This window comes from Myxocyprinus asiaticus, chromosome 30 (genome assembly GCF_019703515.2).
Source record: "Myxocyprinus asiaticus isolate MX2 ecotype Aquarium Trade chromosome 30, UBuf_Myxa_2, whole genome shotgun sequence".
NCBI classification, from domain to species: Eukaryota; Metazoa; Chordata; class Actinopteri; order Cypriniformes; family Catostomidae; genus Myxocyprinus; species Myxocyprinus asiaticus.
The window spans coordinates 3,923,574-3,941,507 of NC_059373.1; the positions used below are offsets into that span (position 1 = coordinate 3,923,574).

The 17,934-nt window shown below is 37.8% G+C and overlaps 1 protein-coding gene across 1 annotated transcript in view; it reads right to left on the minus strand.

Moving 5' to 3' along the window:
- The window catches only part of LOC127420863 (ribosome biogenesis protein bop1-like), a 120,243-nt gene that overhangs the window by 86,510 nt on the left and 15,799 nt on the right, over positions 1 to 17,934 (minus strand). The window contains exon 3 of the mRNA XM_051663445.1: positions 16,226 to 16,378. Within this exon, the coding sequence (XP_051519405.1) occupies positions 16,226 to 16,378 (153 nt within the window). The remainder of the gene's footprint in view (positions 1 to 16,225; positions 16,379 to 17,934) is intronic.

Consider the following 17,934-nt stretch of genomic DNA (forward strand, 5'->3'; position numbering starts at 1 on the left):
TATTATTATTTCCAATAAATGCCTCTCCAAGGCTTGATGCCACACCCACTGTGTCTGTCTCTTGCTCACCCCGCCACACTGCAGTACAGCCCACTGAAGAGATGGTAAGTCTAACCCTCACAGCCTCGTTGTCATTCCCTTTAAAAATCAAAGATGGTGCTAGCGTGAATAAGGTCTATGGGCTAATGCCCACGTAAACATATGCTACTTACCTTCAAATGTTTTGATGGATATGTTGTTCAGCTAGCTAGTTATAAACATGTCTAAAGTTTAACTAAGGTTTCACCAAACTGTTGCGGCATCATGACAGTAGTTGACGTAAAAGATAAAACTGTAGAAGACTTCTAATGTTAGCTTCAGTGCTTCTTACGATAGCCCTAAAAAATGCATTGTGTTCCTACGATGCATTATGAATTGCGTTCGGACTTATTTCTAAATGAAATGACAAATAAAATCAAGCTTGCACAGCTAAAAGCATTTGCCACCAAGTACTTGCGTAAAGTATGTTTTGTGCCTAAAATTGCCTTAAAATGTAAAGCATTTGATAAAAGGAATGAAGTATCAAAAAGTACCAAAAAACACTTAAGCTTATGAAAAGTTTCTAGAAATACTGCCCAATGTGGTAAGATTTATGAATCTTGTTGGAGCTGTGGACAAGAAGTTAAGGCATGTTATGACGTTTTCGTTTGAAAATGCATCGTTTTTGTTACGTTTTCGTCTCTCATTCACACCGGAAACTTTCGAAAGCATTCTCTAGTACCACATACAATGAAAAACTATGACATTATGAAATGGAAAACAGAGTTTTCAACCGAAATGGTATTAGTGTGGAGTTCTACTTATCGATCGAATCCAACTCATTTTTCCAATCCAACTTAGCATATTTTTCATTTTCTGTAATACTTCTACTTTCCAAATCAACAGAACTGGCACAAAGGCCCAAAATAAAATAAAGAATTATGATTATACTCAGAATTAAGTTTCAAGTAGCTTGTCCCCTCTCAAACACACATGAATCCATTTGTTCAGTGTTTGGATCCAAATAGGTTACACATTTGCTTCAATCCTGAATTGACTCCGATCTGGAAGGCATAGCATGGGTGTGAGGTCTGTGTGGGGCCAATGGCTCCCAGTGGGATACAGCCTTTAAATCCCCTTTACCTTTCTGCATCGGTAACAGAACACCACCCACATTCACTTTAGTCTAATTTGATCAATCTAAAGAGCAGCTCTATCCAATGGATCCAAGAGAACAAAACCACTCTTTGTTTTTTAACAGTGCAGACATTTCGTAAAATCCATGCCCGTGTCCGTGAAGCACAAAACATATTAATCATTCTCTTTCCTGAAATGCTCGACCAAATGGCTTGCTGGGGAAAAAGACAAAGAAAAGCATATAACATACATGAACAACAGGCCCTGGCGGTGCTTTTAACAAGACGTCAAGAGTAGAAAGGAGAATATGCCCAGGCAGGGTGAAAGAAAAACACTAAGGTCAACCAGGTTCAGACACTGGAAATGGGCAGATGCCTACAGGCTGGCCTAAACCAAATGTACTTCTACTTTAAATGGGTTACGATGGCCAACTAGCTGACTAGTTGTCCAACAATCAAGTAGTCAATTAGTCGATTTTATCTAGATTTTTTAACTTTGCTATTAATAGTGGAGGTGCTTTATTTAGCATGCTTTGTCCATTAGACAGTTTGCATGGTAAAACTCTATTGGGCAAGTTGCATCTTTAAACTCAGTGCCTTTAAAAGACCTTCAGACTAATGTGTTTAATCATTGCGCTGCATGTAACACTGTTTTTTGAGCATCCCGCCACAAGTGTTGCCTTTCAAGTAAAAAAATCCAACTTTATACCAAATTTAAACATGATGCCACAAATGCTATCGAGTCAGCTTAACTTATATTAAACCCAGAATATTCCTTTAAATGGCCATGAAGAGCTGGCAATGGCTATTTCATTCCAACATTGACGGCATGTATCTTCTCTTTTATGTCAAGGTACCTGGCCCATGGATCTAGCCTAGAAGTCTTTCCAGACTTCAGTTTAGGCAGCTTCTTTGCTCAGTTTGTTCATTTCTACAATGCTGGGTTAGAAGAAAGCAACGAAACAAAGAAACTGAATGATGTTCTTTGGTCATTCGCAAGGGATATTAACAAAGATGGGTTCTCATTTCACCTGCTCCAAAGTTCTTTGTGGGTAGCTAGGCGTTTGGCATTCAGACCGCTATGTAGAAGCTGCAAGAGGTACTGAATGCTCAGCAGAATGATGAGGGTTAAAAGTGGAGGTGAGGTCATGCTACAACTAGTGCTGGGCTGCTAAGGGTGAATGTATACAACCCCATGGTTCCAGTTTCATAAATTGATGTGATTTTTAATGCCGGAATGGAGAGCCAGTGCCTTCCCCTATGTCCGCTTGGAATGCCAAGCTCAGCGGAAGAAACCATGACCCAGAGAAGCGTACTGACGGCTGTAATTAGCTTATGGCATCCAGAAGCTTTTCAACCACGTTTTCAAGTTTGGTGCTCTGCGGATGGCCCTGCTCTCCAAACATATACATGGCTTACAGTTCGAAAACGCAACCAGGCAGAACTTGTGCATGCCTTTCGACAGATAGGGTGCTCAGAGACAAGAGGCAAAATCAAATGATTGTTTCCAATGAAAATATATTCCTCCATTGAGGGCCTTGTAACCTTCCAGTAGCCATTACCATGGGACGTGCAAATGGAAAAGTGCGAGAGAAAGTAAATAACAGCGACAGAGGCAGTCTTCATTTTTGTCATCGAAATAACCAACTAAATTTGTTGAATGAAGGGTTTATTGATTTTGTCAACGATAGCGAAGGTTAGACGAAAAACATATGTCATGACAATAATTAAACGATTTTAAAAAATTGTTTGAATGGGAAAAGCTACAAGAAAAAAAATAAGAAAAAAGTAAAACTGCAAAATATTACTACTTGAATCTGCACAGACAATGTCTGGGTATCTATCCAAATGTTTATATGAGATTTCTAGGATATTGCATCAAAAATGCTGGAAGGAAACATCACAATGTGACTAAAATCTCCAAAATGCACATAGAAAATTAATAGTTTGCATGAGGTGAATAATTTTTTTATTAAATAAGATAAGCGTGTAAACTAAAATTGAAAAACATTTACAAAATAAATTCCTAGACATGCATAAAAAAAAAGAAGTCACAAAAAACAACTTTGCCTCAAGTCATGTGACTGAATAATTTGCTCATTACTGGACTAATGGGCAGACCAATCACATTGCACTGCATCTCAATTGTTGCCCTGGTTATTCTTTAATGCTGAAGCCAAAGCCTGTCATCAAAAATATTGGGTACAGGGGGCCTGGGTAGCTCAGTGGTAAAATACGCTGGCTACCACCCCTGGAGTTCGCTAGTTCGAATCCCAGGGTGTGCTGAGTGACTCCAGCCAGATCTCCTAAGCAACCAAATTGGCCCGGTTGCTAGGGAGGGTAGAGTCACATGGGGTAACCTCCTCGTGGTCGCTATAATGTGGTTCGTTCTCAGTGGGGTGCATGGTGAGCTGAGCGTTATTGCCGCGGTGGACGGCGTGAAGCCTCCACAAGCACTATGTCTCCGTGACAACGTGCTCAACAAGCCACGTGATAAGATGCGCGGGTTGACGTCTCAGACGCGGAGGCAACTGGGATTCGTCCTCCGCCACCCGGACTGAGGCGAATCATTACGCAACCACGAGGACTTAAAAGCACACTGGGAATTGGGCATTCCAAGTTGGGAGAAAAAGGGGGAAAATACAAAAAATACAAAAAATATCAGGTACAATTTTCTCCCAGAACTGCTGGTATGCTTTCGTTCCCAGATAAAAGGCATCTGCCACCGATTGCAAGTAAACATGAGGTTCATGAGACCGTTCAGTCAGCGCACTCAAAACTGCATGTAATTTATTACATTGAACAAAAGAGCAACAGTGGCTACAACTTCCATTTCCGTTTCCATTTTGTGCTATTTTCCATGGAAGTGATGATTTCATTCTCTTGAAAACATGGGATGGAAACACTGCCTTAATCATGAATAGTTTTTTGCTATATTCTGGTTTTTCACATCAATTAAATTTGTAACTTTGATGGAAACAGCTAATTAAGCACATACACAGGAGAACTTGAATTAAGTTACGTGCTAGTCAGAATTCTCAAATTGTGTTGTGAATACTGTTTATGTAAAAACTGTCTCAATCACAGAAACTTAATAATAGTCCTTAAAGTGCGAGTAATTCACAACAATGTAACTTCTAAAAAGTAGTGAATACTATGTTCTATTATTTCATAGTATAAGTTTTCACAACAAGGACAGTTTTCACATTTAGCTTATGCTAATAAATCTTTAAAATGTTTTTAATAAATGTTTTAATAAATGCTTATTTTTCAACAACAAAAATTATAATGTTGTCAAAGTTTGGTAATTTTTCGGTTTGTCATTTTGTGCATTATTGTCTGCAAAACTGGGTTCACACTGTACATTTTGAGCCACAATTTTGTGGCCCGAGACAAATTTCGATGATCATAAAAGATTTCTCTCGTCTTAGTGCAAATCAAATCAAAATCAAATCACTTTTATTGTCACACAACCATATACACAAGTGCAATAGTGTGTGAAATTCTTGGGTGCAGATCCGAGCAACATAGCAGTCATGACAATGATGAGACATATACCAATTTACAATAAACAGATTTACACATCACAATTTACATATCTAATATACACATAATTACACACAACACAATATACAAATAACACACACTGTACAGTATACAATACACACAATATAGAACACACACACACACACACAATATAGAATACACATTATACAATAAAAATATTATATATAAAATATACAGTAGGTTGTATTGTATTGACATTCAGGCTGTCGGTTGATAGTCAGTTGCCAGTGTGTTGTTAAGAGAGAATATAATTTATGCAGTCCGGTGTGAGATATAAGAGTAATAAAGTGCAGTGCTTTTGTATATTGATCGCGAGAGATCAAGAGTTCAGAAGTCTGATTGCTTGGGGGAAGAAGCTGTCATGAAGTCGGCTGGTGCGGGTCCTGATGCTGCGATACCGCCTGCCTGATGGTAGCAGTGAGAGCAGCCCATGGCTTGGGTGGCTGGAGTCTCTGATGAGCAGCAGTCTTTGCTTAGTGTGACATGTTCATAGACTGACGATTAATTGCTGTAGCAATGAATCTTAGTCCTGACATAGTCTGTGCTTATTGTCGCCTGCCGTTGGCTACTAAAAGAGCATCACAAAGCAGTCATAGTGCGTATGCATCAAACACGTTCGTATTAGCTTGCGGTCAAAAGAGTATACTTTGAAAGGCTGAACTGCTCGACAGTGTCCAAGGCGATACAGGATGTGGAAGTATGTCCGGGCATTTAGTGTGACATGTTCACCGAGATGCCTTTGCGAGTAATCTTCTGGCAGTATCACAAATTTTGCGTCACATTTGTGCAGTTTGACTTCAAGACCGCCAATTGTGATACAACACCTAAACAATGCTGCCAACTGGTATGTGGGGGCAAAAGTCTTGACTATAATTTTGCACAGTGTCATGGCTTTTAACAAAGATCTTACTGGGATCACATTGTACAGTCTGACAAGCAACAATCGTAAAGGATGGTAAAAATAGTAGTGTGCACCCAGTATAAATGACATGAAGAATGACCCCTCCTTCCACTGAAAGGGCCTTGGGTCATACTCATGCTGTGCAATCCGCAACTATAGATCCAATGATACATGGAAAGCCTGCTTAATGCTGTCAATCCTAGTAAGGATGGGGTTGTTGAAATGTGGTTCTTTCCATAAATCACCTTCTAAGTGTCCAGAACTGCTCAAATTCAAGCTTTTTTCTCTTTTTCAACTGCCATCAGGTTGACCGCATTCATTTGTGAACCCATCTGGAACTCATCAGTCTGGCTCTTGGAAATGCCCCAATCACAAAATTAAACTTTGGGATTACCAAAATTTAGAGAGCAAAGCAAATAAAACTTTCACCTCCAGACGTGCAGTACGCATCTCATTTTCGAAAGATTTCATCATATTACCGAAGAGTGGGTGGCACGGACCGCCGCAGGGGAAGGCTGGGTTCCCTCTTAACTCCGGAGTAATCTTGGACACCTGACCAGTCACATTACAGGTTGTTTGTTTTACCTTCTACAGGAAAGCAAACAGGGCTCTTTTCTTCAGACAGCGTGGGCTAAAATCTCTCAAATCTCTCAGAGTGGAAATGATAAAGACAGCCATTACTTTCCGGAGTAAGATTTGAACACCTGGTGTTTAAAACTCCGCACCACAAAATGTCCTCAATGTGTACTTACATAATTTGGAAGGCAATCACATTAACTAGTTTCATCAAATGTTTGCCCATTTGCCAAAGCCTTGTAAAAGGGTTTCGCCTTGTAAATCCAACCACATATAAGCAAATACAAACCTGAAAAAACCTGACAAATTAAAACAAAACAGTTGCCATCCATCCACTGAGGTAAGCAAGTGTTTTTTGAAGGTAAACCAGGGTTTGCCAGATTCAGGGAGGGTTGCAAAGGATGTAAAGTTTCCTCCACGCATGACAGCTCCTCAGTGGGTCACTGGACAGGAATCTGGACTCAGACAGTGGATGTGATTAGCAGACGTGACCTCGATTCGCTACCTGTCACCAGAGCTTTACGTTAGAGCCCACAGAGACGGACGTTCTCGAAAACCTCAAAAGAGAATCACTCATCCATGGCTTACCGCACACTGGAAATGAGATTGCAGCCTTGTTCGTGCTCAGAAGAAAGCAGAAACAGTGCCCTCTATAGGAAGAGCATGCACATAGCTTAAACTGACTTGAACAGATGGTTCACCAAAAACAAATATTCTGAATTATTTAATAAATTAAAATAATTTTTGAGGACTCATTTCACAATTTCAGTTCCTTTTAAAGATGAGAAAACAAAATGAACAAAACAGAAACAGAACGTAACCGTAAATCTTTTTAAAACATTTTTGTCTAATTGAATTTAACAAATTGTACAAAAATTGACAGCTCTTTTTGGGTGTTGATGATAAGCTAACTCGAACATTACTGATGGGGCTGTAGGGGTAAAAAAATAAACACGCAAAAAAGGTTGGGAAACACTGTAATGGTAGTTAGAGATGACTGTATTAATGCAGATGAATTTTAATTTATGGGCTTTTTTGCCTGTATTAGACATGATACTAGGAAATGAGATCAGGACATGGCAGAGGCCAGACATGAACTTGAACCTGCATAACATCTGCTTCACTGCTGCACCATGGCTCCAACAATAAAACATATGTAATTAAACTCTTACATGAGTGAGGATGCTACTTGATTGTTCTGATAGTCAATTCATCTTAGATTATTTCTTTGATTGATCAAACATTATCTATATTTATATAACATATTACATATATTTTATTCAAATTGATTTATTAAAAAATATAAATAATTGCATGTTCTACATTCTGTACCAAAAAGGTTTAAAATATAAATATTATTATAAATTGCACATAGTGTGTGTGTATATATATATATATATATATATATATATATATATATATATATATATATATATATATATATATACACACACACACACACACACACACACATAATGTATATACACACACCGATCAGCCACAACATTAAAACCACCTGCCTAATATTGCGTAGGTCCCCTCGTGCCGCCAAAACAGCTCCAACCTGCATCTCAGGCAATCATGCCATGGTCCAAATCTCCATTCTGATGGTTTATCTGAACATTAACTGAATCTCCGTATCAGAATGATTTTATGCACTGCACTGCTGCCACATGATTGGCTGATTAGATAATTGCATGGATGATTGTTGGTGCCAGATGGGCTGGTTTGAGTATTTCTGTAACTGCTGATCTCCTGGGATTTTCACACACAACAGTCTCTAGAATTTACTCTGAATGGTGCCAAAAACAAAAAACATCCAGTGAGTGACAGTTCTGTGGACATAAACACCTTGTTGATGAGAGAGGTCAACAGAGAATGACCTCTCTTGAACAGACTGGTTCAAACTGACAAAGTCTATGGTAACTCAGATAACCACTCTGTACAATTGTGGTGAGAAGAATATAATCTCTGAATGCTATTCTGAGATGCAGGTTGGCGCTCTTTTGGCGGCACGAGGGAGACCTACACAATATTAGGCAGGTGGTTGTAATGTTGTGGCTGATCGGTGTGTATACTTACAGTATATGTATACCGTATATTTACAGTATATATACAGTATATATAAATATATACTATATATGCATGCAAGTCCATAACATACATTTATAGTATAAATATATGGTATTTTTGTCCGCTCGCAAGACCAGCAAAGTAGCTATGGAAATCACGTTGGTAGTGGTGGTGCGGGAAGCAGATTTCCGAAATATTGGCTTGCAAGTCACAATGAATGTTTTCACATTTGAGTCTTTAAATCGGTGCGTTCTTGCAAGTTATTTTCCTGCCGAGCAGGCTTTTTCAAGCGCAAGATAATGGCCTCAGGTGCGTCAGGTCCCGTCTTTCACAGGACCATGTTGCCATGTTAATTTTGTTAATCAAAAATGTATGCTTTTGAGTAAGTAGCCTAGAAAATGACATTTTAGGCTGGGTATGCAATTTTTTCAGCGATGTGCCGACTGCTTAACAGGTCTTTTATTTTGTGTGCACGTCATGTTAAAGACAATACATTTGGTTTATTGTTCATTTCTCACAGGCCTATTTTTTTCTCTATCCTATAGATGCTTTTTTTTTACACCGTAACTGTTATTGTTCAACGTTCTTATCCAAACAGCTGTCAGATTAGAGCTAATGCACCTCGTGAATAACGCGCAACTTTGAGCAATTTTGTTTCTCGTAGATTTGGCTTACCTGTAAATTATTTTCAGCAATGTCCTGACTGTTTTAAAATGTTAAGTAATTTTTCTTGATGAATTCCATTTAGAACGGGCTATTGGGGTTGCGCTATTGGTTCTGCACTATTCATTCAATTGTTTTTAATAAATATGCCTGTATTCGCTAATGTTGATCTAGTGAATGTGTGTCATGTTCTATATTTAATGTACAATGATCATAATGCAAGGTGAGCACATCGTTGGATTTGGCTGTTGGAATAGATTAAGTATTTCAAATGGGTCGCATAAACACAATGTTTCTGGACTGTTTTCTGAAGGTTTCTTACTTAGACTAGTCGACTCCAAAACTTTAGTTTAAACGTCAGTGAAATAAGTCGTTCCGCACATCCCTAGTATAAACTGTACATATACACTTCGTTTACATATATAGTATTGCATTTACGGTTACATTTAAACCATAAATTGGAGATCCAGCAAGAAATGCTTACTGGTATGATACTTTTCAACTAGTGAGTGCGATATAAAAGCACTTCCTTTAATAAAGGTGATAATGTAGGTACATATACATCCGGTTTGTGAAGCCACTTTACGGCCTGTTGCACAAACACACACATCTCTTCCTAGACTACTGTGCAGGGACTCAAACTCAGAAAGGTCTCTGCAAGCAGTAGCTGCTTGGCAGCAGGAAGCAGCAGTTGCAGCCAGGAGCCAGAGCCCCTTTTCCCCTTTATTCCACAATGTGTCTTCATTCATCTGGTAGAGCACATGGAAAAGCCATTGCGGGGGAAAAGACCCTTCCTGCCGGATCGGTCTCGGACAGGCACTGCTCTCTCCCATATTCCCTCTTCACTCCACTAACAGGAAATAGCCCTTTATTACAAAGGGGGGACGTGAGGTTGAAAAACATGGGATTTAGAAGTCTGGAGTTTTATTTGTAGACAACTTGTGCTAAGAGCTGCAAAGGGACGGAGAGGAAACCCAATCTGCCATCCCCAGACAAAAGGTGGTGGGGGGGCTGGCTAATTTAACTTACCCTAAATGGCAGCGCGACCACCACGGATATATGAAGCACAAGCAGACAAAACACAGCAGAGTTCAGGCCCAAGTGCTCCTTCAAAGAGAGCTGCCTGAGGGTTAGAAGACAAGACTGACAAGCTGAAGCGATTCACGCCTTCTCATCACCACTACAAGAAAAGCAATCAATCAATGCAAAACGATTACAAAAGAAGTTCAAACTTGAAACTAAAGACTAGGGCATACTTCGTTTTTCCATATGCCGTTCCATCTCATGCACGGTCAAGCACTCAGACTTTTAAAGGAAAATCTTTTTGACCGCGAGCCCATAGGGAAGCGTTCAACGAATTCACAGTACGGCTGCTTTGTGATACTCTTTTAGCACAGCCTACCCCATGCGCATGCATCGACGATGTGCAAAGACGGGGCATGTGCACTGTGCTAATGGTGAAATTTTCGTCATGCAAACTTTGAGGGAGACGTACCAGCACACGGAAAGCCATAGTTTACTATGGTCTTAAAGGAATATTGCGGGTTAAAGTTAAGTTAAAGTTAAGCTTAATCGACAGCATTTGTGGCAAAATGTTGATCAGCACAAACAATTTTTTTTTTTAAAAAGCAAAAATAGAGGTTACAGTGAGGTACTTACAATTGAAGTGAATGGGACACATTTTTGAAGGGTTTAAAGGCAGAAATGTGAGGCTTATAATTTTATAAAATCACTTACATTAATTGATGTGTTATTTGAGCTGTAAAGTTATTTAAAATCACAGTTTTTACAGTTATGAGTTAAGGCGTTACAATGTCACACCACTGAAGTTGTAAAATTGGATATAACTTTACACAGAAAAAGTTAATGTGGCGGAACGACCCGCCTCTCCCTCTCGTCATCGTCGCCCCACCTCTGAGGGCCGTCCTTAAGCCAGGCTCACGATGGGAGCGGGCAGGAGAGAGAAGAGGCGCATAATAAGCCTCGTTTGGACAGCGGGGGAATGAGACACACCTGATTGTATGTTTAGCCTCATCACCGATGACAATAAAACGAAGAGCGTGCCTCTTCTCAGGAAGCTGGCATCTATTCTCCATGTGTGCACACACTGGCATCCTCACAGGCCCAGGAGCAAAGCGGGGAGGACGGCCCGCCTCCCTATCACCTGCTGTGTGTCTGGGAAGACAGGCCGCCAAGGACACCCAGGAGGGGAGCGCATGCGGCAGTCGGACCCTTCTCAAGCCTGTGCCATTCCTTGGACACTCCCGACCTTCACGGAGCCCCGTTTCACCGCGAGAATGCCAGATTCCCCTTTATTTTGATCACCATTCCCCCTGGACACCATTTTCCCCATTTATGAACATTTTATGTTTATTAATATTTTCAATAAATGCCTCTCCGAGGCTTGATTTCACACCCACTGTGTCTCTCTTGCTCACCCCACTACAGTTAGTAAGCAATTTTAACATACTAAAATCATGTTAACACGCATATTGTTTACGTCTTGAAGCTATACTTTTGAAATAATTAGTATTTTAATGTTTACGGATTGGCCCCATTCACTTCTACTGTAATTGCCACACTATTACCCAGATTTTTGCTTTTTTTTTTTTTTTTGAGAATACGAATGCTGTTGGTTGAGCTCAACTTGTATTGAACCCGGAATATTCCTTCAGGGGAGAAGCCACCTGATGGCATCCTACAATTTAAAGACAACATGGCATTCGCAATGCATTTAAAGGTGTTCGCTAATTGCTAAATTTTAAAACAGTACGAAATAGTAATAGTAGTAAAAAAAAAAAATTAAATTATGTACACTCAAATGTGATGAAGCCATTACAGAAAAAGTTGCGTAATTCTACATTTGGTGTGTATGTATATGGCCATAGATAACATGACCAGCCAGAATATTCCTAGCTTTATCTCAACAATCCCTTGTAAGTGGATGCCAAAAAAAATTAATCTTGACTTACTGTGAATAGTGAATTTTTACAATGACACAAGGATCAGTGATGATCTGGGGTGCTTCAGCAAGGCTGGAATCGGGCAGATTTGTCTTTGTGAAGGATCACATGAATCAAGCCACGTACAATGTTACCCTGGAAGAAGACGTGCTCCTTCTGCTCTGACAATGTTCCCCAACTCTGAGGATTGGTTTCTCCAGCAGGACAATGCTCCATGCCACACAGCCAGGTCAATCAAGCTGTGGATGGAGGACCACCGGATCAAGACCCTGTCATGGCCAGCCCAATCTCCAGACCTGAACCCCATTGAAAACCTCTGGAATGTGATCAAGAGGAAGATGGATGGCCACAAGCCATCAAACAAAGCTGAGCGGATTGAATGTTTGCGCCAGGAGTGGCATAAAGTCACCCAACAGCAATGTGAGAGACTGGTAGAGAGCATGCCAAGACGCATGAAAACTGTGATTGAAAATCAGTGTTATTCCACCAAATATTGATTTCTGAACTCTTCCTAAGTTAAAACATTAGTATTGTGTAGTTTAAAAATGAATATGATCATGTTTTCTTTGCATTATTCGAGGACTGAAAACACTGCATCATTTTTGTTATTTTGACCAGCTGTCATTTTCTGCAAATAAATGCTCTAAATGACAATATTTTTATTTGGAATTTGGGAGAAATGTTGTCAGTACTTTATAGAATAAAACTAAAAAAAAAAAAAAAAAAAAAAAAAAAGTACTTTAAACTTTAAAAAAAAAAAAACCGTTTTACTCAAACACACACCTATAAACAGTAAATCCAGAGAAACTGATAATTTTGCAGTGGCCTCTTAATTTTTTATTCATTTTCCCCAACCATGTGAGGAAAAAAATCATCAGAAAATCATCTTAGAAATTTGGACTGTGAAAAACGTTTTCTTTTGAACAACATGCGCTGATGAATGGTCCACAATACGATAAGGGACATTTATTAATAAAGTAAATAAGCTCAATTTTGATTTCATGATGTCATTAAAGAGTTAATCTCCAAAGAAGTACTTTAACAAAGTAAATAGTGACAGTACTCCTCGTTTCTGAAGCATTCTGAAAGACTTTGAAGGAGCATTAAAAAGTCACTCCAAGATCTGGTATCTACCCAAGAACAATAACACTTCTTTAAAACATTCCTGGTTGGTAGCACATTGCCAAGACGAGTTTTGGATGGCTGCTGTGTTTAGCTTGTACGGCCTGGCAAATTATCCAGACCGCATTGTGCCAGAGTTCAATGATTTTCAATGGAGCATGTAAATTAAAGAGCTGAGAGAGGAATTCTTTAATGGTCCTACATGTAAATATGAGACGTTACAGAAGTCCTTACTGAGAAGGGAGCATAACAGTCTCCTAAAGACCCCCCTCACAAAAGAAAAAGGCAATACAGACATTACAGAAATGCGGTAATGTCTGACGGCCGTAAGGGAACTGTATCAAATACTGCGGTTCAGACAGCTCGAAGAAAAGGACAAAAATCTTTTTCATTTACATGAAACATAACACAACTAACCATATTACCATCTTAGGAACAATGAAGTAATCGTGCCTGAGCAAACATAGCTGAAAAAGCCACCGCTATATTTAGATTCTGAATTTTCTGACTGAACATTTCTAACTCGTCTTTAGTCTACTTTTCATTCAGAAGTTATTCAGAGCCATGTCACTCTATAAAGACTTCCATTTTTCTGCCTTCTGCTTTAGACTGACATTTACAATTGGTTTAAACTAGGTCTAAGTGTAGACCTGTCCTATCGAATAGGACTAGGTAAATAAAGATTTTCTTATTTAATCACAATCTTCATTTGAACGATCCTGATATTGATTCTTAAAATCACAAGATCGATCTTTTACTCTATGCCAGGAGTGCTCAATACCTCTATCACAAGTCAACCACTAGTTGATCTTGTTAATAGGCAACAAGTAAAATAGAGTAGATAGAGTAACTACACAAATAGTGAGATTCTTAAATATCACTTTTTTCCCTCATTTTGGCTCCTGTGCGCTGCTTGACAGTCTGACAGGAGTCTTATGTGTGTGTGTTTTATTTGCGCGTGTGATCTGAGAGCACTCGCAGAGTTGCGGTAATGCGGCTATAAGCCTAAACAGTAAAATACTCTTTAAAATTCCATTAAACTGCATTTCCGGAGGTATTAGTGTAAAAAGTCACAGATGTTTAAATGCAGCCTAATATATTTGCTGCTGTCTAGTATGATGTTAATATTAATTAAACCAGAAAACCATTTACTGCTCTTGGCTGGATAACTTTAATAATGTATTATATTTACACCGTGAAGACCAGTGATTTAAGTAGTTTTGTTGCATTAAAATAAATGTTTTCCAATTCTGTATGTTTACTTAAATGCGCGTACTTGAATGTTTTCTTCATTTGTATTGTTGTTCTATTGCTTGTGATTTGTGTATTTGTTCTTTATTACTCTTTACTTGTCTTGACTAAATTACCTGATACCTTGAAACAATGTTCACTCAAATTAGTATTTTGTTGTGGTGTCAAAATGAGTATTAAGAATAGTCAAGTTGCTTTTATATGTAAACAAAATCGACATTATAACTGAAATATACCCAATTTTATTGGAACCGAATCAAATCTAAATAGAATCGAAGACAGCTTGTGGATTGGATTCAAATAAAATCTGTATTAGAGGTAGACGATATATTGGTTTTACCGATTAATCGGTGCCGATAGTTGCTTTTTGGAACTATAGCTATCGGCAAAAATCTATGGTGATAGTTGCCGATAGATTTTCATCATTTCGTCATTTCAAAATAAGAGTCCCCATCGTGTTTCGAGCTTGTTTATCCTTAAAAGTCCAGTGTTATTCACCAAATTTTCTGGCTATTTTGGGGATTTTGGTTGAACAATAAAATACATCTGGGATTTTATTTATTTAGGATTTTTGTCTGTGCTTGTCATAGTAAGAAAAGACATTTTTTGGACATTCTACAAATCAATTTTAAAAACTATCAGCCGTTTAATCCGTTTTCGGCCTTTCCCACCACCGTAGTTATCGGTATCGGCAAAATCCACTGTTAGTCGACCCTAATCTGTATGGATACCCAGCCCTACTAACAAAGTGTCAAGCACTCTTTTCCATGTAAATGTGAGTTCTGTCCTAACCAGCCGCGACCATGACAAATGACAAGTGCCAAAACATTCTGTTGATCATTTGTGGTCTATTCCAATGGATAGCTCCGCTCACGGTGAAATCTCACTGTTACAAAATCCCGTTCCACATAACAGTTTATTAAACATTAAATATGTTCTGACATTAAAAACATTAAAAAATGGATGTTGAGCAGGATGCATTACATTCTGATATCAAAATGCAAATACTTTAGTATATTTGCCTAAAATTCTTGCTTGGCAAACTGCCCTAAGATGAACTGCCAATGCGGTGGTACATGGAAAGTCAAACTTGACCAACCTAACCTAAGAGCATCCTGGGTATTTTCCTATCATTTAGATTTTAAACCAGGTAAGACAGTGTTTTACAGCATGTTGGGAGAGATTACTTAAAGTGCCCACAATGCCATGAGGTAGCCAAATAATGAACTTATGCATCCAAATAAAAGAGCTAAAAGTCAAATGACCATCTGGAAACAAATGATAGGAGGACAGCATGCAAAGATCACGTCGTAACAGACACAGGTGTACAAACACACAATGGTGATATTAAAGCTGAAGTGTGTAATTTCTGCACCATCAAACAGAACTGCAAAAATAAACATTGTTTGCCCAGTGACAGACAGGGGAACATCATGGAAACAAACAGAGAGTCCCACCTAAACTCACGCCATTGGTTGAGTCATTGGCTGGTTGCAATGCTCAAACAAACAGAGCAATATTTTAAAAGCAAGAGACAGTGACAGTGTTAACAGTTTTACATATTTCATCTTTAAGACTCACTCAAGTGTACAGTGCAATGGGATTTAATGGAAAGAATGGCACTAAACAATTCTATTGTAAAAGATTAATCTAAAAACGAGAAATTATTATACAGTGAAGTCCCAAATGTCTAGTGAATACTAGTGAAAATGCTTCAATTTTGCAATGTTTTACAATTTAATACAAATGCTTCATAAGCCATTATATCAGTATAACTACTGACATGGATTTCTTAGTGTTTGGTATGTTCCCCTTTTGCTTCAGAAGTTTGTTCAAAACCTGATGATCCAGTTTATCCCAGAGTTATTTGATAATGTTCCAAAAAGCATGTTTATGGTTTATAGTTCAAGAGTGACTAGTCCAGTGAAATTTGTCAACAGGTGATTGGTTCTTACCTCCTCATCTGATGTATCATGCTCATACTCGTCCACCTGAGAGGAAATCATGAGGCCGCTGTCTCTGTCTGACACCACACTCTCTTTACCGCCATCCTGTACTGCAGATTTGATCTGTTTCTTCTTCTTTTCCTTTGAATTTTGGCCATCGGCCTGTAGAAGAATAAACACTGACGGTTAAAGACAATGCATTCAAATACAAAAAAACATTTCTCACAAAACCTTTCAAAAACATGTTCAAGTTATATCTCACCATAAAATCAAAAGAAAGAATTATATTTTTTGCATACATTAATATATAAATATTACACCTCATGGTAGTATTCATTTAAATGCCTTTAATTTATGCTGATTCTACAGTACTAAAAATATTTTAGCCTATTTAAAAAAAATTACGCATTTCAATTTCATAAAAAACTTTGAATCAATTGAATTGTGTAATGTTTCACTAAATTAAATTAATAAAGAAATATATGATTAAAGGTTCACTCAGTAATTTTTTTACTTCTAAAGCAATTAATGGTTATTTTGAAGCATATGTATGAAATCATGACTGCTCACATGAGATGAAGACTCCAGTCATATCAGCAACTTCATAAAAACTGTTTTATTTGACATGGAGAGGGTCACCTCATGGAGGCTGCCATGTTAGAATCACATGACCAGACGAATACTACTCGCTTAGTCTCAGTAACCGGCACTTATTGGACACTTTCACTCAAGAAGAAAAATTAATAATGCAACCACTAACTGTGAATAGTGAATTTCTATAATGACATCAGTAACTGAAAACTACTGCGTTTAAATAATGCTGCATCCACACCACTAGGTGTCACTGTAAGTCTAAGACAACATGAACAAAAACTTACTGAGTACTGTACACCTTTAAAGATAACTTAATTTCAATTTCAAATTCAATTTGAAGGTAATTTGATATAAAATTTAAATGATTTGTGTGTGTGTGTGTGTGTGTGTGTGTGTGTGTGTGTGTGTGTGTGAGTGAGTGTGTATATAAATACAAAATCCTACATCTGGACATTGTGCTTAAACGTCATGAAAATGGTAAAAAAAAAAAAAGGAAATTAAAATAAGCTTCATTTATTTATTTTGGTTCTTTTTTTTTTTTTTTTTTTTTTTTTTGAGGTGAAATATGACCTGGACATGTTTTTGAGACATAATTAACCCTTTAAAAATATAGTTTACGGAGAATTCAGTGTGCCATACTATAGAAATAAATGAATCTTTCAATACATCAATACATTTGTCAATATATAATATTAAAAAAAAATCATAAAATGTGTCAATGAATAAATGAAAAAGAAAATGTAAATAACACGCAAGATCTTTGGACTCACTGGATTTATTGACATATGTTTATTTATTTTTATTTATTTATTTATTGACATTTATTTAGTAATTTACTGACACATTTCATGATTTATTTATTTAAAGATATACTGACATTTATTTTGATGCTTTTACTGAAATCTAATTAAGTGTTCCATGAAAGAAAGAAAGTCAAACAGGTTTGGAAAAACATGAGGGTGAGTGAATGATGATGACAAACTTATTTATTTTTATTACGGTGTAAAAAGGTAAATGTTTCCAGTCTAACCGTAACACTTAAAATCATCCAAACTGTTAAAATTATCAATTTAGAATCATATCACTTTCTAATCGCTAAACTGTTCTAGAAAGACGTTCTACAG